We start from the raw sequence: 27,503 nt of genomic DNA, 5'->3' as shown, positions 1-27,503 counted from the left end.
CAGGCACGTCATGAGGCTTAGAGAGTGGTAACGAATGCTAAAAATGATGGACAGTCACCAACGGTGAGAACACAAGAGCAAGTCAAGTGAGACAATGAAATCCTACCGCATATGGTGGAGGTTGGGGCTGTGAGTGTACGAAACAGAGAAAACTCTATGCTCTGGCTCCAAAGAAAATTAACTGAAAACAGACGACAACCAATATCTGATCCCACTTATTTGGAAACAAGGGGGTGGGGGGAATACGACACCATTTTCTGTTATCTTCCTCTGAACTGGACAAATTTAGGGGGAAAATCATTGGTTATGAATATCACTGATTTAGCATTTCGGAGAACGAGAATTGCACTCACATATGATAAACCATATTTACGGACTTAAAATAACCAGCTGAAAAAACAAACACGCGAAAAGCATTAACAAACGCTGCAACAGACATTCCTTTCCCGATAAATGAGATTTTTTTCTTCTTCAATAAATGGAGCAGCTCTTTTTTACGCTTTGAACCACACGCTGGAAAAAGTAAGTGGGCTCCGATTTAGGGGGTCTAGATAAAAAAGAATGAAGACCTTCTTTTGAGTACAGCACTGAAAGTCCCCGGCTCTGAGCCTCAGTTCATATTGACCATGAGAAGGGCCCAAACCTCCTTGGTGCACTAAGAACTCAGTGCAAGCAAGAGAAACAGTAGGGACAGATCTGGGTTTGAATGCTGGCTTTGCCACTTAGTATCTCTGTAACTTGAATCAGATTCCTGACGTGTACAACTGACACCCTAATCACCTCACGGTGAGTCACTGTGAGCACTGATGTGGTGCATTCCCTGACCTGCTTCCCTGCCTCCCACCTAAGATGAGGGAAGGGCACAAGTTCTGGCTAGTATATTTCCATCTGGCTTGATGCCTCAATCCATCCTTCTCATTCCCTGTAAATTAACAGTTTTACCACTTCCCTAAAGTTTATTCACACTCTGTCCTGAACAGAGTATCCCCATATCCTAGGGATACGCATGATTTGCATGGAAAGCAAATCAGATACTTTTAAATTAAAACTGTCTTGTTTCAAGTTCTCCCCATCGTTGACCTGCCTCACTTCTGTCCCACTGACTTGCTTCACCTACAGTATCTGCTTGCTCCCCGACATAACTACTAGTTTACGTGGATACCTCACATTTGGCCTAATTTCATACCTACACCTGGCTATTTTTAAAAATTAGTTTTAAAAAACAGGTAACACATGCCCATGGTATAAAAATAATTCAAACAGTACAAAAGGGTATGCAGTAAAAATAAAGTTCCTTTTCCATGCCCCCACCATCTACCCACATGTTCTATCCCCTGAGGCAACCGCTATTACAACTTTGTACAGTATACCCTGCCAGACACATTCTATTCATTTACAAGCATCTATCTATAGCTACCCACTTGTTTATTTTTATATAAGCAGTGGTTTACTACATACTAAGTTCTGAGTATTACTTTTATTCCCACTAATATATTTTAGATATATCATTCTATTAAAAACAGAGATTTGCCTTATTTGTTAAATAGTTGTGAAGTGCTCCATTTCATGGATGTATGTTATCGGTCTTTTCCTTATTGATTTGTAGGAGCTCTTTGCATATTAAGGAAATCTGCCCTTTGTCACGTGTTGCAAATATGTTTTTGTAGTTTATCATCTGTCTTTTAACTTTATTCATAATATTTTTTTGCAATTCAAAAATGTTTAGTTTTATGCAGTCAAATATATTAATATTTTTATCTATGCCTTCTGGATTTTATGTCATGCTAACAGTCTAACCCTTCTCCAAGATAAATATAGATATATATTTTTTAATTTTCCCATATTTTCTTCTAGTACTTTATAGTTCCTTTTTTTGTTCTTGTTAACACTTTGATCTATTTGGAATTCCCCCTCCCCAAATGTTACCCCTATCTTTTGTCTCTATCCAATTTTCCCCAGGTCAGTCCATAACTTGACCTGTGAAGTTGAAAAGCCCACAGTCTATGAAAACTTCTGTAATGATATTTCCAGTTCTGGCATTTCCACTGTTTAACAGGTGGGATATCCTCCCTTCCTCCCAAAGAAACGGTCACCCAAGAAAGAAAGCAAGAAAACCTAATGCCAGGGGTTAATGAATTATCAGACATGAAGCACAGGGCTGAATAATAAATGGTCTGCAGATACCAGGTGGAAGGCCTCCTGAGCATCCAGCTTTGAGCTAGGTGCTGGGAAGAGATGCACATGAAATGATTTCTGACCTCGGAGAGTTTTGTCTCATTATGGAGACAGAAATAAAGACAAACTTCGGGACAGGATGTAAGGAGTTAAGGGAAAGAACATATTAGGGTGGACTGGAGACATGGAGATGGGTTTATGAAGATGTAATTCCAACTGGACTGTGAACGATGGGAAGAATTTAGATAGACAGAGTTGACAAGGAAGGGGATTTTGAGAGGGGGCAATAGATGTAGGAAGAAATGAGTTTGGCTTGTCCAGGGACCTGGAGAGGCCAGCCTGGGAAGACAGGGACTGTATCGAGAAGGTGGAAACAAGAGTGAGGCAAGCCAGGCTTTCAGGAGATGGGACACTCCGTGCTAACTGGTGCTCCCTGGTGTGCTCCTTGCTCCATTTGGCCTCAGAGTCATAGCTTCTCACCCTAGATGTTTTTCTGCTGGTGAAGCCATACGGAACCATAAAGGGAAGTTTCTGGGAAACTGGTTTGACTTTCAAGTCTGGAGGAACTCAGGGGCCTCCCTTCCTACCCCTGACCCTACAGGGTTTCAAGCCTACTTTCCATGAGATTTTTAGCTAGGTTAATATATATTTTTAAATTTCTAAATGAACAGGGAGGAAAGGCTGGCAATCTTTAAAGCCCCCGGCCAGGCTGAAGTGTTCTGCATCTTCTCTTGACCTGGCGCAGGCTGCCGACCTTGCAGGCCTCCTGGGACACCGCAGGGACCACTCTGACTGCTCCCGTAACTGTGAGGCTCTAGGCCAAGTCTAACGTAGTCTTACGAGATCACGGGAGGCTCCCTCAAAGGCTGCTGCTCTTGATTCCAGGAAGCAGAGAGGATCCGGGGCTACAAGGGAGTCCATCCATGGCTTCTCCTTCGAGACTGACTCAGAGAGAAATTCTGGCCTGGAGTCCACTGTTCGAGGCTCCACCCTCGAGGACAGCCTCAGCCTCAGCCTCAGAACACTGCTGTCTGGAATCAGAGTTGGGCTTCACTCTGAACTGGCTTCTAAGTCAGGAAAATAATTTTTTTTTCTCTCTCTTTTTCTCTCCCTATTACTTGATGTTTGTTCTGACTTGGAAATGGTACAGTGTGAGTTCAGGGTGAGCCAGAGGTTTGTTCTCGGTCTGTCAAGCCACTTTGATGATGGGAATAAAATCCTGGGAAAGAGCAAGCCAGCTGGACAGGAAACCAAGCCACAGGGTTTTGGTGGGTTTGGGGATTTTTTTCTTCCCCCAAATGGAAAAATCCTGGCATGGGGCATGGTATAATAAAGATTTAGAGTGTTCGAAAAAAGTCAGGAGTGGTCAGGGTCTAACAGATGGGCTGAAAAACAGCATAACAGTGGTTTTAGAAGGAGTAGCAGGAATCAGGTACTACGAGGACTAAGTTTACATATATAAAATGAAATGAAGGGCTTGTTAAAATTCTTTCTTCCACTCTTTTTATCATTTGTCCCTTGACAAACACCCACCTGAGAACCTGATCTCTGAACTTCATTAAAGCTCCTGCCCTCTCTCCTGGAAGTTGGGAGAGGCAGAAGGCAGGGCAGAGACAGGAAGGCTTCCCAGACTCATCCACAATGGTCCTAGTGTCTAGAGGACAGCAGGAGCTCTTGGGAAGTCTGTGATAAATTATTCACTTCTCCAGTCCCTTCCGGAATCCCAGTGGCTGCAGAGCTTTTTAACTGCAGCCCATTCATTCAGAAAACATTTACTAAGAGGAAACTGAGAGCCAGGAATAGTGTCAGGGTATGGAAATATGAAGATGAAATGATTCAGTGACAGTCACTGCCCTCAAGGAACTTAGAGTCCTGAATAGTGTTTTTCAAACTGTAGGTTATGACCCAGTTTGTTAGTTATGAAATAAACTAGTAGGTGGTGACCAGCATAAGAGAAAGAAACAAAGGAAGAGGAAGGGGGGGGGGGGAGATGGAGGAGGAAGGAGAGAGCTAGCTAGGGAAGGGAAGGAGGGAGAGATGAGGAAAATATAATCCCAGTACACCAAAGTAGTAACGGTAAGCATCATTCCCTTAAGTTGTTATACACAGGATTTCTATAAAATCCTTGCCCAGAAAGAATTTTTAATAAATTATCTTTGATATGACATAAATAATTTACAAAATGTAATAATTTTAAGTAAAAATATTGATTGATTTAGCCTAACTCTTTTCTTTTTCTTTTCCAAGTTATAAGTCACCCTCTATTATACTGAATGGTATCAGTGGGGTATGCTTGATAGCCAAAATGATGGTGGATATGTTGAACGCTAACATTCCCAAAATTAAATACTCTAATAAATCTTGAGTAAATTCCCTGTCTGTTGCATTTTTTTTTTGCAGACTGTTCATATGTTACATAGACAGTAAAATATCAAACTATACAAGATTTCATAGGTGTATGTGTGTATATATGTATATATATGTGTATATATACACACACACACACACACACACACAGTACAAAGTCATCTGTAAAATGTATTTCTTGTTGTGAATGGCTGTCAGAAAACCTTGAAAGCCACTAGTTTAGTGATAGAAACACACAACCAATCATATGGTATGATGGGTGCCCAAAGGAGGGGTTGACAGAGTGAAAATTAAGGATGGGGAAGGGGGAAATGCCTAGGTGAGTCCAGAAGTGCCTTGGCAAAGCTGGAGGATGAGGAGGAGTCTGGGAGACAGACTGTGGACAGAATGACCCCAGCAGAGGAAGCACCATGTCCAAAGATGACAGCATGTGACATGTTTGAAGAATAACAAGAAGTGCAAAGGGGATGTGGAAGGGGAGGGACAGCAGGAAACGACAGCGGATGGGTGACATGCCCCAAATGGGAGTGCTGAGGAGTGACCTTTAAGAGCTCCAAAAGCTCCAAAGGGTTGAACCCTAGTGGGACCCCATCGATCCAAGCCATGCTGGAAGGCTGGGATCCCTGCTCATTAGCGTGAAGCCTTGGTGGGTTCCCTGGAAGAAACAGTTCACTTTGGACATACAAAAGTCTTCCAGAAGAATTCACTGCCATACTCAGTGGGCTGAAAACAGCTGTTCTGGCTTTAGGCTGCTAGCGTTTGTTAAGGTCTCTAAGTCCCGAGACCATATCTGGACTTCAACAGAGTCAGGGTCTAAGGTCACTCCAGTCTCCAGGGAATTACTCCCGCAGAATCCTGATTAGACTTATGGCTTAACTTTATTAATCTAGAAACCTTTACTAAGCACCATGGGGGATATCCTACTTGGAACAGAAATGGAGGGAGGGGATAAGGTTCTGGCCTTGAAGAGCTTATGGTTGCACGCACGTGCGTGTGTGCATGTGTGTGCGTGTGTGTGTGTGGTGGTGGTGGGGGTATGTGGAGAAAAACAAAACACACACAAAAAAAGTTTTAGAGAATGTCATGGAGGAGGGGTCTGGAGACATGGAAGGATTTGGCTAGTGAATGGAAAGAAGGAATTCCAGGCAGGAGAGTTCACTGGAGCAAAGATACAAAGCTGGGAACGTGCTTGCCACATGCCGGGAAGAATGAAGACCAGAAAATCAAATAGGTGCAGCTGGCCAGCTTGATGGCTTAGAATGACTCGGGGTCGTGAGTCCTGGCAGGGCCCCATCACAGCCTATTGTGGGCTCCTCCTCTAATCTGGGCTCCTACGTGGGCTCACTCCTACACAGGTCACTTCTGGTCTCCACAGCAGTGAGTACAAAGCACGAGCAGCCTCTCACCGTGGAGCCAGCGGTGGAGTTAATGAAGCAATATCCCGGGGACCACCACCGGGCCTGAAGTAGGCTGGAAAGGAGAAAACCAGAAAAAAGAGAGGGAAAGTAGGTGAGAAGGCAGGTGAGAAGTGGGGCCGGGGGTTGGGGGAGAAGAGAAGAGGAGAGAGAGCGGAAAAGTAGTAGAAGAGGGAGGAGGGAAATAGTCTCTAACGTGTTCCCACGCCCTGCCACGGTCCCCCACTGGACACGTGTCCAGCCACACCGTGTCCTGTATTTAAAACTCACTTCAAAGCCTGTCCTCTAGGAAACCTTCCCTGACTAGCCATTACAGAACAGCCTCTGAGGACAATCTGAATGGCTGACCTGATGGGATATTTTTTTGACCTTCCTCTGGTCTCCCAGAGATCCCGCTGGCCATCTTTGCAGTCCTCGGCAGTTTGAGACTCTGCGACGAGGGTAGCCGTCTGCAGACCAGACGCCGCCTCTCCCTACATTTGCTTTTAAAAGGAAGAGCTGCTGTGGTTAGGAGGCAGGAGGTACTTCTCTGATGCAGGCTACATTAAGTCATATAAATGTGGAAGTGTAAATTCAATAAAAAGAACCCCTCTCTCCCTTCTGACTTCCATTTTCACCACAGCCCCCAGCCAAGCAACCATCATACGGCATTCCTGGAGAAACAATAAGGGATTTGTTTAAACCAAGATGCCAAACGGTCATGAATTGCAGAGTATGTATTTTTAAACAAGTTATTTTCCCCCGCTGTAACATCCAGAATTCAGATCTGCATGAGGGGCCAGCTGGCAGCAGCACGCAGGCCCTGACTGGCTACCCGGGACTGCTCGTTTACCTTGCCCTCCCCTGGGGGAGGGGAGGCGGGTGACGGCAGAGCTGCTTTTTTATGGTTATGTTCCAACTTCCATCCAGCCATTCTTGGTCTGGAGCTTTGCAAGTGTTTATACTCACACCCACATGTATAAGCTGCCCCAGAGCCCTCCTACTTGGATCTTCCTTTTAAAGTGAAGCCATCTTCGTGCCCTGCTCTGGTGGTTGACCAATTTGTAAGGAATTCTTACCAAGTCGTCATGCACAGAGCAAGAGACCATGAGCTGTGAGTCTGTCCAGAAAGGGACCAAATGTCCCACCATGTGCTACAGAGCACCTGGGGCCGCCCCTGGAAAGGCTGCTTTTGTCCCTGGGGGATGGAATCTGTGAAAACAGAGGGCCATAACCACTTTACCAAGGTTCTGGGTCGGCACTCCGCAAAGGCCCAGGCAGTCTGCACGAGGCCCTGGGGCACTTCTTAGGTCAAGGTCGAAGCCACAGCCGCCTCTGCTTCCCTGGGAGTGCCGCTGCTTAAGAGGAACCCCACAAGCTCAATGCCAAGGCTTTGCCTTTCCCTCCATGAAAGCTCACCTGCCTTTTCAGAGGACCCCCAGGGAGCCTCCCACACCCCCAGAGGCCCTCATATTTTTCCATCTTTCTATTAGGCATCTTTTTCTCATTAATGTACTAACACTCAAGTTATGTGTACAGAATGAGGAAAAAGAGACCTTGTGTGGGGCTTGGGATTTGTTCAAAGCCTGAAGAAACCGTTTTAGAGGGTGTATGTTTTTTATTCCTTTTATGAGAGATGCATGTTTCCCCCCTTCTGTGACTTGTTTAAAAGTAAAGTTTAATATGCTGCCAGAGAAACTGCTGGTTAATAACTTAATAAGCAATGTGCTAGGAATCATGGGAGAAAAGTATTATCCAAGAAAACTTTTATTGTACAGTTTGGGGCTTGGAGGATATATAGCTTCGGTTATTATATAAAATGCTAACAGAAGTCCCCTTTCTTTCCAGCCTTACTTTCTCCCTAGAATTATTAAAAAAGGATATATTAAGTGAGGTGAACGAACACTTCTAGAAGCTGCGTGAGAAGTCTGCATGTAGATCACAGGTGAGAATTTCTAACAGTACAGTCAGAACTCTGCTAATGTGAACTTGGCAAAGCACACACTTGGAAGTTAGCCTTGGCAATAATAAGAATATCAACGGCATTTTATTAAAAGTTTTATCTTCGAAAAATATTTTATCTTTAAAAGATTCTTAAGAGAGAAGAAAAATAGGCATTATTATTCCCATTTTTATAAATCAACAAAGTAGCTCATATAGCTCAAGTGACCTATCCAAGATCGGGGCAAAACCCAAGAATAGAACCAAGGTTTTCTAGACAAATTGTACCCTTGTGTCCCAAACACAATCAGATGAAAAGTGAGACCCTGTGCCAAACAATCAGGGTATTTCGGTTTGCAGCCACGCACTCTGGTGCTGTGTCCTGGTCACCAGTGTGGTGAAGAGCAAGGCCCTGAGCACAGCTGTTTCAACATGGCCGATGATGCAGACAAAGACTTTGCTATCTGACAATAAATATTCCCTATATTTGCTGAGCTCTTTTGTACCTGCATACCCATTACTCACCATGTCCTTCCTCACCCTCACCTATTTCACATTTTGGAGCTTCCAACTTTACAGATAAAAACTGAAGCCCAAAGAAGTTCGAGGCCACACATCACTGGTTAGTAGTTGAGCAGGTGCCAGAACCCAGACCTACTACCCGCGAGTGTACCCTGCCTCCCTCAACCTCAGGGAGGTGCGTTCACAGCTAGAGGTTTTTCCACTCACCCAGTGCCTCTCCAAGTGACCCTCCCTGTGGTCACCCAGGAACACAGGGCCTTTGGGCTGGTGAGGGTCCCTTCCGGCTCAAGGGGGAATAAGCTCCTGAACGTGCGTGGGAAGCTATATCCAGAGGCCTGCAGGCCAGTCCAGTCGCTGAGGAAGCCTGGGCATCCCTGGCAGCTGAGGGAAGGATGACAATGAGGCTTCGGAGGGTCTCTCTCAAATCCGCTCCCTTGGCCCATTCACGTGAGACCTGCCCACGTGTCCCACAAGCCTTCCTAGGGTCAGCCCAAAGCTGGCCACAAAGGACAAACGCACCAAGGCTAAGTCAGCTCAGTATGAGGACAGAGAAGCAGGAAGCCAAGTGAGGCCTCAAGAAGTGCTCCCGCCAGGTTTGTGTGCTGCCTGAAAGCCTGCCCCCAAGTTACTGACTTAAGGCACTGCCTCCAGAAGATCACTACTGAAAAACAGTTGTATCACCCAGAAGAATTAACTTATTTACACGTTAGCACTTGGTAACATGTGAGCATGATTTGTTGGTCATATCAAGTGGCAGTCAGCCAGCTGAGAGTGGCTTTCTGAGGAAACGGGATCTAGAATAGCAAAGTTTTGATGGCAATAAGGTCTAGTGCATGGTGCCCTACCCAAGGAGGGCAGCTCCTGAGAGAGGGCCTTGGACAGCTCAAGGGCCTGGGGTTGTGGTGTTTTCTATGAGGATGATCAGGCTGCAGCAGAGGAAGCAAGAGAATCAAGAGGCAGAAAACAAATTTGCTATTTATTGAACACATCCCTAATTTGGGCTCTCTTCGGAGCCAGACACATCTGTCAAGTAGGAAAGATTCTTAAGAGAGAAGAAAAATAGGCATTATTATTGCCCCCTTGTGTCTAATTTCCTATCTACAGATAGTGGTTTGGATTAGATCCCTGTTTAGGGAGTCAGGGTGCTCTTCGGAGTCCCTTCTGGGGCTCCCAAAGGCTGAGAAGCTATGTGGGCGGGCCTCCAGGCCCCCATCTCAACTTGTAACGTATTTGCCATCTCTATTATCTTGAACATCTTCAACTTCCACTTAAGCTTCTGTTTGAAGAAGGGATTCCACTGGATTAGATGATCTCTAAATTCCCTTTCCTGCTATAAACGCTGTGGTTCTACCGTCTTCTTAGCAATGTTGAACAGACAATAGCCATGAAGTCTAAAATGCACACAAGCAGCACCTCTATTCCCATCACTAGCTGCCCAGGCAGGCAACAGGGGCTTCCAAGTGCCAGACAGAGCTGGTGGATTGCTACTAGGGAGCTTTTGTTAACCTCCCGGTGGGGCTGGAGATTTTGTCGCTCACTGAGAGAGGCTGGAAAGATTTAACACACCCCTCAGTGTATCTCATGAGCATGGAGACAGCAGCCTATTTACCAGTGTAAGCCTGAGCTTACTGACTTCCTCTTAACTCTTGGATCAGATCCAAATTCCTCTGGCTGACATTTAAGGCCTGCCACAACTGGTCTCTTATCAAATCTTGCACTGCTCTCCAAACACACCATGTCTTCTTCAGCTCTAATCCCCCACTGGCCCACATGCAAATGCCTTCTCCAACAGTGTGCCACTGTACATGCTGTCCACCATCTTGATATGCTCTTTTCCCACCACTTTTGGCGTTTCCAAATCACATCCATGCTCTAAGACTCTGCTCAAATACCTAACTCCCCTAGAAAGCCTTCCCTGGCTATCCCAGTCCACATTCTTTTTTGAATTCTTATAATTATTATATGTACTACAGAGTTAGAATTCTACGTGAATGTCATTGTTGGTTGTTTCACATGGATAAGCTCTTTTCAACCAGACTGGATCATAGCTAAACTCTGACAATAACAGAGACTTAATTATATATGCCTAGGTGGTCCCCACGATGCTGAGCACTGTACTAAGATTCCTTCCTTTGTACTTGGGCAATGAGACCTTCACAACTTACTTAGCAACATAGGCTCTATACCAGTATAACTTCACTCATTCTCCAATCTATGAAAATTAACCTTATCTAACAATTAAATCTCACCTAGTCTTTAAAGACTTCTCCCTTCTCCAAGACATCCTTGACATTCCAACCCCCACTAGCTGGCTCCTGTGATACAGTCTGACCTCATTCCAGCATTTACTAAATTCTTACTTGTTTACAGTTACTTAAATCCACACCTGTCTTATTCACTTGGTTTTTGAAATAGGGACAATATCATTCATCTCTATATTCCCCACTGTGCCTATGACACTGCTTTGTACTGTTTGTGAATCTGAATTGGCTTGGATTCATTGGGAATGGCTCAGTGAAGGTAACCAGGGCGTTGATTTACCCAAAAGATGAAGCATGTCACATGCTAAGGAAAAAAAAAATAACCCACTATATTAGAGTTTTACATAATACTGTGAAAATGTGTTGAGGCCATTTAAAGCCTGCATCCCTTGCAAGCCGGGCAATGACAACACTGCCCAAATCTTCCAACAACAATACCCCAGGAAGCCAACAGCTACAAGTGGAGCAAGACAGATATTTCTGAGCCCTTTATCAAACTAATTACTACCTCTAGGTTAGGTCTGCAGATTTCTATATTTAAAAGTAGAAAGTTGGGGGTTGAATTCTTGATGTGCAGTTGCATAAACAAACTATCTTTATTTCTCACTGCAATATGAAGAAGCTTTGATCTTGGGTAACTTATTCAAAGGCACAGTTTAATATACTGATCATTTCTGACTGCTTTTACCTGACTAGTTTCCATAAGCTTAGTCTGTCAACAAGAAGTATATCCTATATTCTCAAGCTTCACTTCTTAAACAGCTTATTCTTTTAAGACGTGACATATTTTTAAAAAGGAATATCTAATGAAGAAAATGTTTGGCACCTTGTCCATTGCTTTGGGTTGAAATGTGCTAACTTAATGTCTCTCTCTGTTTTTAAAAATACAAACAGGATCTCATCCCGAGATATCATGACCTTGAACATTCCTGAGAAGTCTGAAAGGGAAGTGAACAAATGTCAACAAGCTTGGGTCTAAAATACACCAACTTCATTTCTCTCATCATTCAAATATGTGTGAGGCTCAAAGAGACTTTGAATAGGCTGAGCTGGGGGATTAAAGAGGGGTCCTGATGAGACTCTCCCTCCCCAGTAAAATCTGGGGGTTGAAAGAGAAGCAATTAAAAAGGGGGCAGGGGAGTACTGGGGAAACTTTTATTTTGAAAAAAAAAAAAAAAGAGCTTAGAAGAAACAAACCAAAAGCAAACCCAACCCCCAGCAGTGCCTGGAAACTTGCTATGTAAGTAACCATCCCTGTTAAGGCTTGCTTCCCTTAAAGTTTTGGCAGGGACCACAAATGATAGCCTTAATATGCCACATGATCATCTGAATATTTTAACTACCCATCTCGACTGGATTCATTTCAGCAGCATGGGAATGAAACGCAACCTGCAGCTGTGGCAAAGGGCTGGGGCCCCTCGGAGCAGTTGTGAAAGAAGGACCTCTTGCCTGGGGAGAGGACTGGTCCAGAAGGCACGAGGGATTTGGGAAGGGCTAAGGGACAGTGGGAAAATGGAATCAGACCTAAATCCCAGGATTTCTGCCTGGGAAGTGTAGTCTCTCGTGTGAATAAATCTGGTGGTTAGAAAATAACTGCTGTCTTCAGCTGTAAAGCAAAACAGAACCCTAAACCAGGACTTCTGCAGCTAGCCACAGAACCCCCTGTGGCAGAACTGGGATTGCCACACAAAAGCCAGCCCTAGCTTTGTCTCTATAATCATATTTTCCTTATGTATTTAAATAACAGGCCTTCCAGGTTCACACCACCTCAGCTCAGTGGGGACCAGTAAGAAGTAGAGAAAATGGGGAGAGCACATGAGAGTATGGCTAACGGGGTGGACAGGGAAGGAAGTACTAGGGAGATGGAGGAGCACGTGGAGGAGTGACAAGGGGGTGTCAGCAGCACTGATGGGGAAGCTGTATAGGGAAGTGGATGGATCATACAGCTAATACTTTTTGCAAATAAGAATTAACTTGGGGTAACAAATCATTAGATCCAGCACAAAGAGGAGGTCTTCAACAAACGTAAGCTCCCTCCATCATCTCTTCCCTCCATTAGCACTGTTTTATTCAAAAATTTATTTCCCAAGGTTGATTTCCTAGTAACCTTGGGACCTGTTCTTGTATTCTTGAGAGCCTGTTTTTCTCACCAGAATATCAGACTGTTATTTTTCAAAATGATAAATATTCACTGCATGCCAGCAAAGCCTGGGTCTTACCCCAGGCACTGAGTCCACTGGGATGGCTGCCCGGACAAGGGAGCGTGGACTTCCCATAGAGAGCACTGGGGCCATGCGGTTCCCCTTGGAGCAGGTCATCCCAGGTGGATGGAGAAAGAATTCTGGGCTGACCCCTTCAGGAGCCTCGCCCTCTCCCATGGCTCCAAGCTCCAGACACAAGCCCTGAGAATGAGGGTGTGGATGTGGCAGTATTTCAAAGGGCGGGGTGGAGCTGGGTGCTCACAGGGGCCGACGTGCTGACCCTCGGCCCTCAAGTACTGTCTCAGAACCAGCAGCATCGGAATCACCGTGAAGCTTGTCAGAAAAGCAGGATCTCAGGCTCCACCCCAGACCTAGTGAAGGAAAGTCTTCATTTTAAGGGGCCCCCCAGGTGATTCATCAGCAGGTCTGAGAAGCACTGTTCTAGAAAATGCTTCAGTTATCACCATTCAAAGCCCTGACGTAAAAACACTGGATAGATGGAAGCAATGTGGTCCAGTGGAAAGAACCCGATGAGGAGCAGGGAGTTAAGCTCCCCACAAATGTTAGCTGTTGTCAGGTAGTTGTTACACCCTGGTCAGCTGTGTGAAAATAGGCAAATGCCCCAACCTCTCTGGGTTGAACTTTCCCGTATGCATGGGGATGGGAATGGACTACAACAAACTTTATGATTCTTTCCAGTTCTTTTTTTAAAATTAATTAATTAATTAATTTATGGCTGTGTTGGGTCTTCGTTTCTGTTGCGAGGGCTTTCTCTAGTTGTGGCAAGCGGGGGCCACTCTTCATCGTGGTGCGCGGGCCTCTCACCATCGCGGCCTCTCTTGTTGCGGAGCACAGGCTCCAGACGCGCAGGCTCAGTAGTTGTGGCTCACGGGCCCAGTTGTTCTGCGGCATGTGGGATCTTCCCAGACCAGGGCTCAAACCCGTGTCCCCTGCATTGGCAGGCAGATTCTCAACCACTGCGCCACCAGGGAAGCCCCTTTCCAGTTCTAAAGTTCTAGATCTATGATTCTATTTGACAAGACTCTGTTTTGTCGCCCTCCCTACACTAAAGTGGGGGCTTCAATAAGCAGTTGCTATATTTAATATAGCCTGGCATACAGCAGGGCTTAATAAATATTTGTTGAATGAATGGGAAATAAACTGAGTGGCCAGTAAATGGAACAATGGTAAGGTAAACTTAATGCCTGATTATTCAGGTGACAAAAATATGCTACCTTTAACAAATGATGTTTTCAAAGATATTTTTCTTAATACAAAACCAGGCAAAAAGCATTTTACTTTTAGCAACGCGTAGATAGTAAAAGTAGAAAGCAAAGCAAAAAAAAAAAAAAATTATTATAAGAAGTCAGGACAATAACCTTAGAGGAATGATAGAGTACAAAGAGTTTTTTTTTAATGTTTGTTATTAAAAAATTTTTTTTAATTGTGATAAAATATGCATAATATAAAATTTACCATCTTAACCATTTTAATTGTGCAGTTTAGGAGTGTCAAGCACATTCACATGGTTGTACCACCAATTTCCAGAACTCTTTTCATCCTGTAAAACTAAAACTCTATTAGTTGAACACTAACTATTTCCCTTCCCCCCAGCCCCTGGTAACCACCCTTCTACTTTCTGACTCTTTGAATCTGACTACCCCAGGAACCTCACATAAGTGGAATCATATAGCATTTGTCTTTCTGTCATTGGCTTATTTCACTTTGCATAATGTGCTCAAGGTTCATCCATGTGGTACTGTGTGTTAGAATTTCCCTCATTTTTAAGGCTTAATAATATTCTATTGTCCATATATACCACATTTGTTTATCCATTCATCCATCAATGGACACTTGGGTTACTTCTACTTCTTGGCTATTGTGAATAATGCAACTAGAACATGTGCAAATATCTCTTCAAGATTCTGCTTTCAATTAATTTGGGTCTATACCGAGAAGTGGAATTGCTAGATCATATGGCAATTCTATTTTTAATTTTTCTGAGGAAACACCATACTATTTTCCATAGCAGCTACACCATAAAGAGTTTTCAATAAGAGCAAATGATTTCACGATACTGTTAAATGGAAAAAGTAAGCTATAACTTACATATATACAGCATAATCTCAACTACATTAAAAAAAGCATAGGAAGAAAGATGAAGTAAATAACATGAAACTGTTAACCAATAACAGTGGGTTCCACTAGGTGTTGGTAAGAGCAGACTTACATTCTCTTCTTTTCCCTAATTTTCTATGATGAGCACAAACTACACTGACAGTCAAGAAAAAAATGTGAAAAAAATTCAGTAGGACACATTTTTCTTCCTGGTCATCACATCATCCATTGCATGGAATCTGATAGTCCATTAAGTTTACCACATTTACTAAAAGGACACACACACACACACACACACACACACACACACACACACACACACAGGTTTTTATTTTTATAACCAAAGGAGACGCTAGATAACCGAATTGATTTCTGAAAAATTTTAAGCCCAAAATAACAGTAATTCCAACTCTCAATCAAAGTAAATAAATCTTTTCTCCTCTTTCTCTTACTTGACAGGGCTTTTTAAAAGTCCTTCCTATTCAGGCGGGGCCTGTGATCCAGCTGGGACAGAAGAGCTGGAATCTGTACATAGCGAGGGCAGCAGACAGGGCCTCGAGCGGGGCTGCACTGACCTCCTCTTCCATGGCCCCCCCAGTCAGCCTTGCCAGGCCAGCAGCTGACCCCTAGTCTCACTCAGTTTCTGGCCTGGGTCAGCTTAGTTTTCCTTCAGTAGTTGGTAAACTGCCTTTGCACCAGGAGAGAGACAGTAAACTGGATTGAGGAGAGAGGGATGGAGGAAAAAGGGGAAGGAAGGGACTTGAAGGATTAACGAGCTGATTTCCATAAAGGCTTTGACATCTTGGAATGAAAAGCGGCCTGTAAGAGCAGAGGCCCAGTCCCCTACTTAGGCCATGTTGCCAGCTGGCCATTCATCACCAAAAATTCCCCAACAAATCCATGGCTATTGCTTAATCACCTCATATAAATCCCTATTAATCTTGCAAAGTCAAAACACAAATATATGACAAAAGTCTTTATTTTATATGCCCTCAATTTTGGGGTTAAAATTTTAAAAACGGAACTGGTCATCCAATGGCTCCAATGTACTTTTTTTTTTAAACCCCTTCTTGGGGAATAAATAAATGACATCCTCACTAATGGTTTTGTACACACTGGACTGAATAAACTCAAGTTAATGATCAACATAAATTGAAGAAGGAAAAAGGCGTTAGTGCTAAAATTTAAACCGACTTTTTTTTTTTTTTTTGCAATAACATTGACATTTCAAGCTATACTCAAAAGATACAGAAAATCCTTAGTAGGCACAAAAGGACATTTATTCCTCTTTCTTTCGTAAATTTCTATGGACATAAAGGAGCCTCTTGAGCAGCCAAATTTGGAATGCTCTGCATTGTAATGCTTTTCAGGGGAAAAGAATGTGAGAATGTAAGTCAGGGGTTGGCTTTGAGAAGGGCCCACTAGGACCCATACGTGGCTCATCTGAGCATGGGGCTCCCAGTGCAGACAAACACCTTCTGGGACAACACTCTCTGAGGACGTCAAGGGCAGGGCAGGCGTGCGACAGGCTGAGGCTTCATCACTTATATCTGATTCTATACCTTCCTATTCAGGAAACTCAAAGTTATCCTGCCAGTGATGTGGACGATCCAGAAGAACTGACACGTGGCTTTGGGATACATTGTGTTCTGGCCATGTGTTTTCCTTTCAAACTCTATTCCAGGCTCTGAACACAACCTGCTTAATATGGTAAAAGTGTGCTGGGGAGCAAGAGGAAGGCTGGTGTTACAGACCACCCACGAAGTGTAAAGTTCACACTTGGATAATAAAGAGTTGACTGTACTGGAAACATGAAAGTGGCTTTCCTGGACTCTGGGCAAAGAAGGTGGAAACCCAGTGAATTTCAGTGATTCATGCCTTTGTTTTCTAGGGCTGGAAAATCATGGAGGAAAATCAGAGAATGGGGGGGAAGGGTAGATGCCGACAATAATGAAAAGACTGATTAGAAAACTGCAATTTTCTAATTGCAATTACAAGGCCAGGAGGACTTCTCCAGCTGAAAAGGGGGGCTGATGGCAGCTTTGTCATCCATCATAGGGAACTGCACAACATGAAGGTCCATTCAGATGGCTGGCCTATTACTCCATCTCCTCCTTCCCAGCCAACAAGAAGGAATTGACTCAGGAAGCCAACAGATGATGAATTTCTGTAAGACCCATCAAGGGGTAGCAAACTAAGGGGGCAGAAATTCCTTCCTTATAGAACTTTAAGAACAGGAGATTCAGATTCTGCCTTGGGGCAGTCCTGGCTGGAAGCAGGGGTTTCAATAGGATCGTTTCCCTGACTTCCTGATCCCCAGAAATAATAGATAAGAGGACCAGGCCTACTAATTGGTAAACAGATGAGAGCACAAATATGATCACAATTCCTTGTTCTCTCAAAAAAGGCATCTTGGGAAGTTGTCTAAAAGTCACACAGAAGGCAAATGATACTAGGCCCAGGGGAGCAGTTTATGGTCAATGAACTCCTGTTCTCTAAATAAAAGAGAGAAAACAAAATTCGGACTAAAAATGAGAGGCTAACCATTAACCATCACTTTACTGACATTTCAGATACTAGAGAATTTCCCCATCAACATCTCTGGCCAAAGATACAGGTGTTTAGACAAACATGGAGACTCACATCTCTACCCACTGAGAAATTCTTCACTGGGTTGCTTTCCTTTCACCATGCGGCCTCCATGTATCTCCTCAGCCCCATTCTCTGCTACACATACCTTATACTTTAGGTTTCAGAAGAGCTAACTTCTTTCTAGTTCTCCACACTCACCATGACATTTCATACTGCTATGTCTTTGCCCATGACATCACCTGAGCCTGGAACACCCCTCCCTGCCCTGGCCACTTGGCAAAATTCCCAACTCTTGAAGGCATCCACCCTCCCAACCCCGGGCTACTCCTGTACCTACTACATACATTTGTTATCATACTCACCATATTCGATGAAAATTATTTATTTACACATCTTCTCACCTCCTGGATGGGAGCTCCTTGAAGCCAGGACTAATTCCTTCTATATCTTTGCATCCCTACATCTCCTAACACAGCGGCTATCGTGTAGCCTATGCTCGCTCACAAGACTTTGTTGAATTACACTGATTTGTGGGCCTCACACTAGCCATTGCTTGTCTTGCCATATAAGATGGGAGCCCAACAAAAGTGAACAAAAGCACATTTTTTGAAAAATAAAAAAGAGGCTGTTATGTTAGACAACCAACATACTAATTATTAATCAAAGGCAATATACCACAGCATGGAATGTGGTAGCCCATGGGCCTCTGCTGGACCCCCCTCTCCTGGAATCACAGAGGATGTAGCAGGGGGTGGGAGGCCTTTGCAGTAACACAGATTTTGAACAGAGTGTTACAGAGAGGACTCCTTGTGTGTTCGAGGGAAATTGAGAGATTCTTTTTGCTCCATCTTTCACACGGTAAACGTTCTAAGTTTCAGAAAAAACTAACGATGGCAAGGATGAAAAAAAGAAAAAAATACGTATCCACTCTCCTTTGCCTTGCTTATTCAAGCTTCTCTACTACCTACCCAAAAAGGCAACTTGCATGTCTTTTTCTTATTCACCCGCTCTGGGCCCCTCTGCACCTGCTCAAGTCTAACATCAGTCTCTCATCTCTGAGCTGCAATGGTACCTGATAGTTTGTACCACATGATTTAGTCAATTACTGCCTTTCATTGTTAGGATATCTAACACAGGGCTGGGCATATAGCAGGTATTCATAAAAACAAGCTGATTGGTGGACAGATAAAAAGCCATATTACATGCCCCCCAGCCACACAGCAGTTTTAGAAAAATTGTCAAGAAAATATTTTTCTTTCTTTACCACAACCCAAAGTTCAAAATAGATAAATACTCCAATAAGTTTAGAAAACTCATGCCAGTGACTTTTAAAACTCCCACAACTAGAAACAGCATTTCTCCAATGTATTCCTAACCCCTGATAACTCCGTGCTCATGTGGGGCTTTAACATACCTCTTGGCCAGCCAGACTTTGGCTTTAGTACAAACAGTGACGTCAGCCAGCTCCTGCTGAAAGTATGTATTCATTCTGTATTTGGAGTCTGAGAAGGCTTGTAACAAATGAAAAACCTAAACCAAAAAAAGAGAAAAAGCAATATCCTGCTGTGAAAATATATTTTTCCTAAATGTCCAGTTCCTCCCTTTTAGGTTTCCTCAAAACATTCCCCTCAAAGAAAACAGACACCTGCAAAATGTGGCTCTGGTCTCTCTGCAGAAAAATCATGTTGGTCTTGGAGGACGCAGCAAGTGGCGAAAAACCAACGTCTTTCATCTGTACCTGTGCTCTGGGTTCCTCGCACAAGTCCAAAAAATGAAGATTACTCTGTGACCAGTCATTAGATGCCAAGAGCTTATTAGTTACAAACAACCTATAAATTGATTTTAGCAAAGAAATGCAAACATCTTTCTCTATCTTAGCAGTCTCGTATGGAAAAAAAAAAGTACTTTTTAAAGTCAAAATCTTACTACACAGGAAAAATCAAATGTCTGTGAGTCTAATCTGGTTTGGGGTTTATCACAACATGCTTGGCTGAAGAAGCAGGCCGCAATGATGCTTGCCTTCGCAAACAGCAGACAGTGATGTCTGTAAACTATTTAGGTTTTTCAGATCTTCCCTGAGATGTCAGGAGCCGAGAGCACTGCAGACACACCCCACTTTCTTATTCTTGCATGACATTATACATCAGAATTAAGCAGAGAAAGACAAATCCTGTTGTATCTCTCCAGCTGCCTATATTTAGAACGAAGGCCACAATTCCAGCAAGCACGTGCCATAGGCCGTGTGTGTGTGTGCGCACTGGTACACGCACGTAAGTGTATCTTGGGTTCACTCAGTGATGACATCAACAAGGCCTTTGTGAGAAGTACAAACCTGCAGCAGAGAACAAAAGTGGACAAGGGCGTAAATGGGATCCACTGACCTTAGCCAGTGTCAAGGGAAAAGACATGTCAGAGAAATCCTTCAGTGCCATTATCAAGGGGAGGAGGAGGGTGGAGCAAAGCAAGCACAGATAAACACATCAAGAACTTGGAAAGTCTATTTTAATAATCAGTTTGTTTTCTTTCCCTACTGTATCCTTTACCAGAGCTGCACATGATTCTTCCTAAGCAACAAGATTCAACTTTTTCTTCTCTCTCTTCTGTCAGTGAGGGACTTGAGAGTTAAATACAGAAGGAAGCAATGAGGAAAACCAAGAGGCCAAGATAAGAGATCCAGAGATCAGACTCTAAATGGGTATGACCTGGCAGGTTTTCCTGGGTCAGAGATCTGCTATATGCTGAGCACCTATGGTTTAGAGAGTCAAAGGAAATTTTGATTACTTTATTTTTTTTAACTGCTATTAAACATTTTTTTTCTTCCTAAATAGAAGTAATTGTACAGGAGAAGGCACACAAGTCCCCATGTGGAGACTGCAAATCTTTCTCTAATAACTGATCTGTTATTTCAGAAGCAACCAATCAACCACCACTACTTCACCGCACCCTCCACAGGGACTCACACCGCCCCCGTCGTGAAGTCTGGAGCAGTGGGTCTGGCCGGGGCTTCTGTTCTTATGTGATGAGTGCCAGAGTGAAAAGACTACCTCCCTCTGCCCGAATCCCCAGCATCCTGAAAGAGCTGGCAAAGCCACTGGGCCTTGCTTTACTTTTCTCCACAGCTGCACAAAACCAACCACCAGGGCTTTTCATGGTGTCACAGGATTGTAATTAATCAGCAGACACCAGCAAAATACATGACTTTGGAATTTACTGGTAAAGAAAGCTGTGAGATTTTCAAACGCCTCTCATTTAGAAGCAATCACTTCAAAAATAACTCCTGATGGATGTTTAAACTTAGTCCTATATTTGCTCACCTTACTTGGCAAAAACAAGGCTGTTTTTGAAACGCTTGGTAGCTCTGGTTTATGAAAATCGGCCTACAAGTCCATCAATTCTGTCACCTTGGGCACAAACCAGACAACAATTGTGATCCTGGTCATTCACCAGGAACGGAGAGAGATCTGTTTACATGGGACAAATGGAGGGGGAGGTACGCTTAGAAGAACCTCGGTGGAAATAAGCACGTAGGAGAGACAGAGCAATACAAGTGAAAGACAGGGTCAGAGAAGACAAGAAAAACAGGGGGCAGGGGAGGAGAGGGAGCAGAGAAGCCAGAGGGAGGGGAGAGGAGAAAAAAGGCTTGTAAGCAAATGTCTGAAACAGGTTACTATGTTTGAGATAACTTTTTCCTTCAAGATAATTAATGAAAATATTTGAAAATATGACTACCCTCATATGGCATTAAGAGTGTTGGGTATGGGACTTCCCTGGCAGTCCAGTGGATGAGACTCTGCGCTTCCACTGCAGGGGGCACAGGTTCAATCCCTGGTCGGGGAACTAAGATCCCACAAGGCCCGCGGGGCGGCCAAAAAAAAAAGAGTGCTGGGTATAATTATCTCAAGAAAAATGAGGCCATCCTTTGCATGAAGTCCAGAAGTGAGGCCAGGCCCCTGGAACTCCAGTCCAAGGTCAGATCCAGGAGCTCCAGGCAGCTCCCAGGAAGGATCATTTGTCCATCAGCTCTGAAAGGACAGCAGGGGTGAGGCAGCTCCTCCTCCTTCCCCCCTTCCCTAAAGTTCTGGTCCAGAAGAACTTCTGGGCAAAGAGCATGGTCAAGCCCAGGCCTGGGATAATTTGGAAACAGCCTATAATACAGGACTGTGCTAAACCAAACACAGAGAAACCGAAGCTGCCGGACCCGAGGATGATGACTAACTGAGAACAGGAGAACTCTGAGAAGTTTAGTGTCACTTTAGGCGTCTCAAATTTGCAACAGGATTCCAACATTCAGTCCAAAAATATTTATTAAACAACTATTATCACCAGGCACTGTCCTAGGGGCTGCAGCAGAGAACACATAGAATCCCTGCTTTCCTGAAGCTTACATTCCAGTTGCGGATAAACAGAAAACCAGTCATTTCCCAGATGCCGCCTGGTCGGGATTTACAACCTGCACGATAGCATCGCCATCACTTTGCTCTTATGCGTGGCCTCACCCTTCACCACGTCCAGTGCAGAGCAGGAACTCAACAAGCATTTGCTGAACTGATGTCGATATTTGATGCCCCTTCCTGTATTAACTCTGCCTTTAGGACACGCGCCCATGGGTTTGGTGAGCTGCTGTTGGTGCCAGCCCCATGTTAGGAGTGGAAACACAGAGCTGAATCATGTGCACTCCTCGCTTCAGTGGATTCCTAACCCAGTAGATTCCTAATCCAGTGGGGAAAGCAGGGAGGCTGGATCAGTAGTAAGAATGTAGCCCTGTGGGTGGGGCAGGGAGCACAGCCTTCGGAGCCAGGAGGACTTCGGTGGAAACCCAGTTCCTAGCTGTGGGGCTTTGGGCCACTTGTTCACCGCGGTTTCCTCGCAGCAGAAAGCATAATAATATCTACCTATCTGACAGGACTGTAGAGAGATTTCAAAGAATATATATGTAGGGTACTTGGCACACGCTCGGCACCTGATCAAAATGCTAGTTCTCTTTCTTTTTCTGTCTCCTCCCTCCCTTCCAGCCCCTATTCCAAAAATAAACAGAGACGGCTTTGCAGGAATATCATATTTGCAAATATGAGATTCATATTTGGCCTTGAAAAGAACCTTGCCAGAATTGGGGAAAGAATACGCAAGCAGAGGAAAGTGAATTATTAAAAAGTGTTAAAGAGTATTAAAACATTGGTATTGCCAACAAAAAAAAAGTGAACCTTAAGGTAAACTATGGACTTTAGTTAATAATAATGTGTCAATATGGGTTCATTAATTGTAACAAACATACCACTCTAATGCATGCTATTAGTAACAGCCAACTGGGGAGGGGGGTGGGGAAGAGAGGAATAACATGGAAACTCTTTGAACTCACTTTTTCTATAAATCCAAAATTGTTCTAAAAAACCCGTTAAGTAAAAGAAAAATATTGGGACTGCTCAAGGGACAGCAAATAGTTGCGTGTAACAAGAGCACAGCCAGGGTGTGCATAGGGTAGCAGGAGACACAGCTGGAGAGAGGGGTCAAGTCAGACAAAGAAGGATCTCAAAGGCAGCATCGAGGGATGTGCATTCTGTTCTGGAGACAGCAAAGACCTCCTCAGACAGAGCTCTTATGTGATCAGATCTGTAATGCGGAAAGAAAAGGCCAGGGGCAGTGAGGCGGCTGGACCAGAAGGGGCAGGGTGAGTGAGACTACTGCCAGTCTAGACAAAAGGTGACGTTTGAAACTGGAGCCTGGAAACCAAGAAGAGCCCGTGGTCCAAAAGTGGCTGCAGATGTTTCATCCGGCCTACACAGTATTTTGAAATCGTCATTTATGAATTGGGAGGTTTCACATCAGAATCACCCTGATGTCTAAACTCTTTTGAAAAATGAGAAGATCTGACAATTTGATTCTGTGACACCCCCCCTCACTCCTCCCCAGTCTAAACGATGGCAGCAGTGGAATGCAGAGGAAAGGGTACATTTGAGAGATGTTTTGGAGGCTGAAGAAGCAGGACTTGGCAGCTGCTCTAGACCTGGAGTTGAGGGTCAGGAAAGAGACCTTCCCTCAGGCAGCTGGGGATCGAGGGCCATGCTTCAAGACACGGATCATGAGAATATGCGGCAGGATTGGGAATGAGGGAGGGGGATTTAATGAGTTTGGTCAGGAATATCCATGTGAGGCTTGTTAGGGTAATTTATCTTCCAAATCAGGAATTCTTTTGAGAGTGAAAAAGAGCTCTATTAATAATCAGACTGGGACAGACCAAGACTGTTGGTGACCTCCAGCTATAGCAGGCCCCTTGGAGAAAGGTTAGAGTGGACTTAGGGGTGTCTCCAGCAAAAAAAAAAAAAAAAAAAGACAACAGGAGAAAGCTTTATTGACTTAAAATAGCTGTGACCCGGTCAGAAAGAGACAAAAAGCACACAGAAAACAACCAAGTGCAAACCAACATCATCACCCATGACTATCACAGGCCTGGGACTGCCCAGAGATGAGGTGGTCACACCTGCCCCGAGGAGGGGGTGGTCAGGAAGCAGCAGTGGACTAAGACTTCTTGCCCCTGAGATGCAAGCCTTAATGAAACTCCGGGAGGATCTAAGAAAAGTCTGGAGAACAGTTAGCCTCTGCCCACCCCCATCCCCACTCTAAACACAGAGAGACTGAGGGGAGCCCCAAGCATCTGTGTAAAGCATGAGGTCCATTTTAGCAGCTTTGAATCTTAAAAGTGACTCCACAGAGCAAATGTAATGCTCTTTGAATAAATGCCACAGGCCCAAAAAGAGTCATGAGGCAGATCCCTGAAAAAACTTGTGCTGCACCAGTAAAATATGTCTGGTTTATGCTGCTGGACTAAAATAGTGACTTGTGTTAGACAAGATCAAGATGATATATGGCTGTTTGGGAATGCAACGCTGAGATGGGTTTTCCTCTTCACCAAGCATGGCTTCCAGGCAATTTTACCCTTTATAAAATCAACAGCAGCTGAGCTCCAAAAACCAGCAGGATCCAGCAATAACAGGACCAGGTTAGGCAGGCCATGCGAAAGGACAACCCCAAGAAGAAAAGGGATGCTCATTTGAGAGGTCAGATATAAATGAGGTGAAGGTATCGTAATCAGGAATAATCCCGAACTCCAAAGATCAACAAATTTATCCCCTTTTGCAGCTGTACTTCCTTAAAAACAAAGTCTGGTCTTCTAGTGCAGCATGCAGACTGGGGGCGAACACTTCTGCCCCTATCACATTCAGCCGAGTATAAAATTTCTGTATCTGCTCTTCTGCCTCCTGGCCTTCTCCCCGGGCTGCTGCAACCCCCAAAGCTAAGTCAGAGCCACATTTTTCCAAGCCCAGTGTTTACACAGGATTTTATTTCGGCTGGTAAAACATCTGTATTTTTTCAGGGACTTAAATAAATGATCTATGCCGGGAATGTACAGTATAGGGTGATGTCAGGCCCCCTTTTCTTCTCAACTCACTGGGCAGAACAGGCAAACATTGTTTCAGCCTGTAGCTGGGAATGCGAATATTTATCCTGTCGACTTAATTCATACAAACAGAACTAAAGGCAGGGAGGCAGGCAGAAGTATTTTATGGCTTTAAGTCAGACTGAAAGGAGGTGGGGTGAGAAGGGAGACGGCTGAAGGAGGAATCTAAACTTTCTAATTCACAGAAACATGCCTAATCGTATGACTGCCGGGAAACGGATATATCAAAAATTATTTAAAAGGCAGATTGTGTTTCTATGTGTGTGTGTGTGTGTGTTGGGGTGAGGGTGAAGCTGGGAAAGTGAGAGAGAGAAGAGTTCTCTAACTTATATGCCACTTCTAATCATTACAATGTGGCTGAGGATTTGATTTCCTGCTTTAGGCACACTCATCTTATCCTCAACTAGACCACAGACTTCTGGGCCCCATGGCACAGAGCACAGCGCTTGCCGGGTACGTGTGCCTGCCTATGTCAGCTGTACAGAGAGCTCCACATACTCCTCTTTGTTACCAGCCTTGGAGGGTCACAGGGTGGACTGCAGGCGTGACCCTTGGATACTGGTCATCCCTACAAGAATGGGCTTAGTGGGCACGTGCCACCCACGGCTACTTACCCATCTAACCTTAGGCCGGAGGGCAGGCCAGGAAGCATTTCAAGTGGTTACTCCCCCCAAACCTCAACCTGTTTATCAGATGAGGACAGATCCTTAGAAAGGTCTGGGTGAATTCCCAAAAGGTGACACTTAGCTGCGTTGTGTTGCTGCTGCCAGGAAAAAGATGCTAATTACAAAGTGTCATTACTTCCTGGCTGACTCTGGCTTGGGAAACAGGCCATGAATATCTTTAAAGACTAAAATGTACAAAAACACAAAGTCTGCAGGGGTCTGGAAATTCACTTTGTGTCTCAAACACATCCCCTCCTTTCTAGTAACACTCCCACTGTTCTAGTTCAGGAACCAAAAGACCTTACACCTAGACGATGAAAACAACTGAAAGGACAGGTCTCTGCCTCCAAAACTTATTTTACACATGGCTGCAGGCAACTCTTCTTAAAGCCAAGCCCTGGTCGTATCACTCCCAAATTCAAAATCCTTCAATGATCTCCAGCACCCTAAAATAATCTGCTGGCCACTGAAGCCTCAACCTACCTTTCTAGTTTTACCTCCTACTTCTTCCACTTCATGGGCCTATTCTGTAGCCACGAGGGATGATTTCCCATTCCTGACAATGCTTTTCTGTCCAGGATGTTCCTTCCATTTCTCCCCACACCCCTTCCAGCTCTGCCTATTGAAATTCCATTCATACTGTAAGGCCCAGCTTAAATACCACCTCCTCCATAAGCCTTCCTCAGCTTTCATCAGCCACCTCCTATCCCCACCCTAAGACTTTCCTACTCAGGGCCCAACAGCTCATTTCATTTCATTTCTTTTTTTAACTTTTAAAATCCTGTCATTATGGTTATCAATCCACAATTTCCCCTTCCTGGAGCATAGCTCATTGAAGGAAAGGGCTATGTCTGTTCTTCATAGCTCCTGGACTCCAGGGATATACAGCTTTGTCTGGCAGAAAGAGAGACTCAATAAACAGAGCATGTATTGATTTGGAATTCCACCCTGCCCCCTTGCCAGGGTGGCAGGAGCAGAACCTGTATTTGCAGCAGCAGCTGGGGTGCTAAGAGCCACCTCTCTAAACTCTCCCCACACAATGGGGTTGGAGGGAAATACACAGAATTAATAAGAGAGTGAGTATACATTTGTCTTGGATCATTTCTGGCCTTGTGCTCCAAATTTGACAATGCAGTGAGCAGTTCCATCACCCAGAAGAAGTGTCAAGGGTCCCGAGTTGTTGGGTAAGGGTGAGGTTTAGAGGTAGTCAGTCTTAACCCAACATACAAACAAAAGCTTGCTTATAAAGAATTAACAATTTACAAAACAGTGATATAATCTGTTCTAACTAAAGAGTTTCTAGCTTTAGAATACAGACACATTTCTGAAGAGCTATGTATAACATTTTTCAAATTATAAATTATTCATTTGTAAAATTAATCCCAGTTTAAATTTTTTAGGAGCAGCCTGATTATGCTTGATAATTTATCTTTTCTAATATCTGGATCCTCAAACTATTGAGTTTCCTTAAAGACAATACTGAGATCAATAAGGAACTCTTTGATGTAGCAAAACTCATTAATGAAAAATAAAACTGGTAATTTGTTCAGTCAAGACAGTTAACGCAATACTGAAGGAGGAGAGTTAGCAGTGGTATAAATGAAACAAAATTAGTCATGAATCAATAATTGTTGAAGCTGAGTGATGGGTATATGGGATTTATTATATTATTCTGTCTACATTTGTATATATTTAAAATTTTATAACAGAAGTTTAATAAAAAGATTTAGATAGGGAGAGAAGTCAAAGAGAAAACAGCTATAGGACATAGAGATGAAATCAATCTAAAAAGAGCTTATGATCTAGCGCAGGAA

The 27,503-nt window shown here is 44.0% G+C and overlaps 1 protein-coding gene across 3 annotated transcripts in view; it reads right to left on the bottom strand.

The window, feature by feature from the left end:
- The window catches only part of THADA (THADA armadillo repeat containing), a 314,439-nt gene that overhangs the window by 77,494 nt on the left and 209,442 nt on the right, over positions 1–27,503 (bottom strand). For all 3 annotated transcript variants that reach the window (XM_082427608.1, XM_082427609.1, XM_082427610.1), the window contains exon 30: positions 18,986–19,101. In XM_082427608.1, coding sequence (XP_082283734.1) covers positions 18,986–19,101 — 116 coding nt within the window. The remainder of the gene's footprint in view (positions 1–18,985; positions 19,102–27,503) is intronic.

The sequence above is a fragment of the Balaenoptera physalus genome (assembly GCF_965194825.1).
Source record: "Balaenoptera physalus genome assembly, chromosome: 15".
Classification (NCBI taxonomy): Eukaryota; Metazoa; Chordata; class Mammalia; order Artiodactyla; family Balaenopteridae; genus Balaenoptera; species Balaenoptera physalus.
This window is presented reverse-complemented; position numbering and strand designations above follow the sequence as displayed.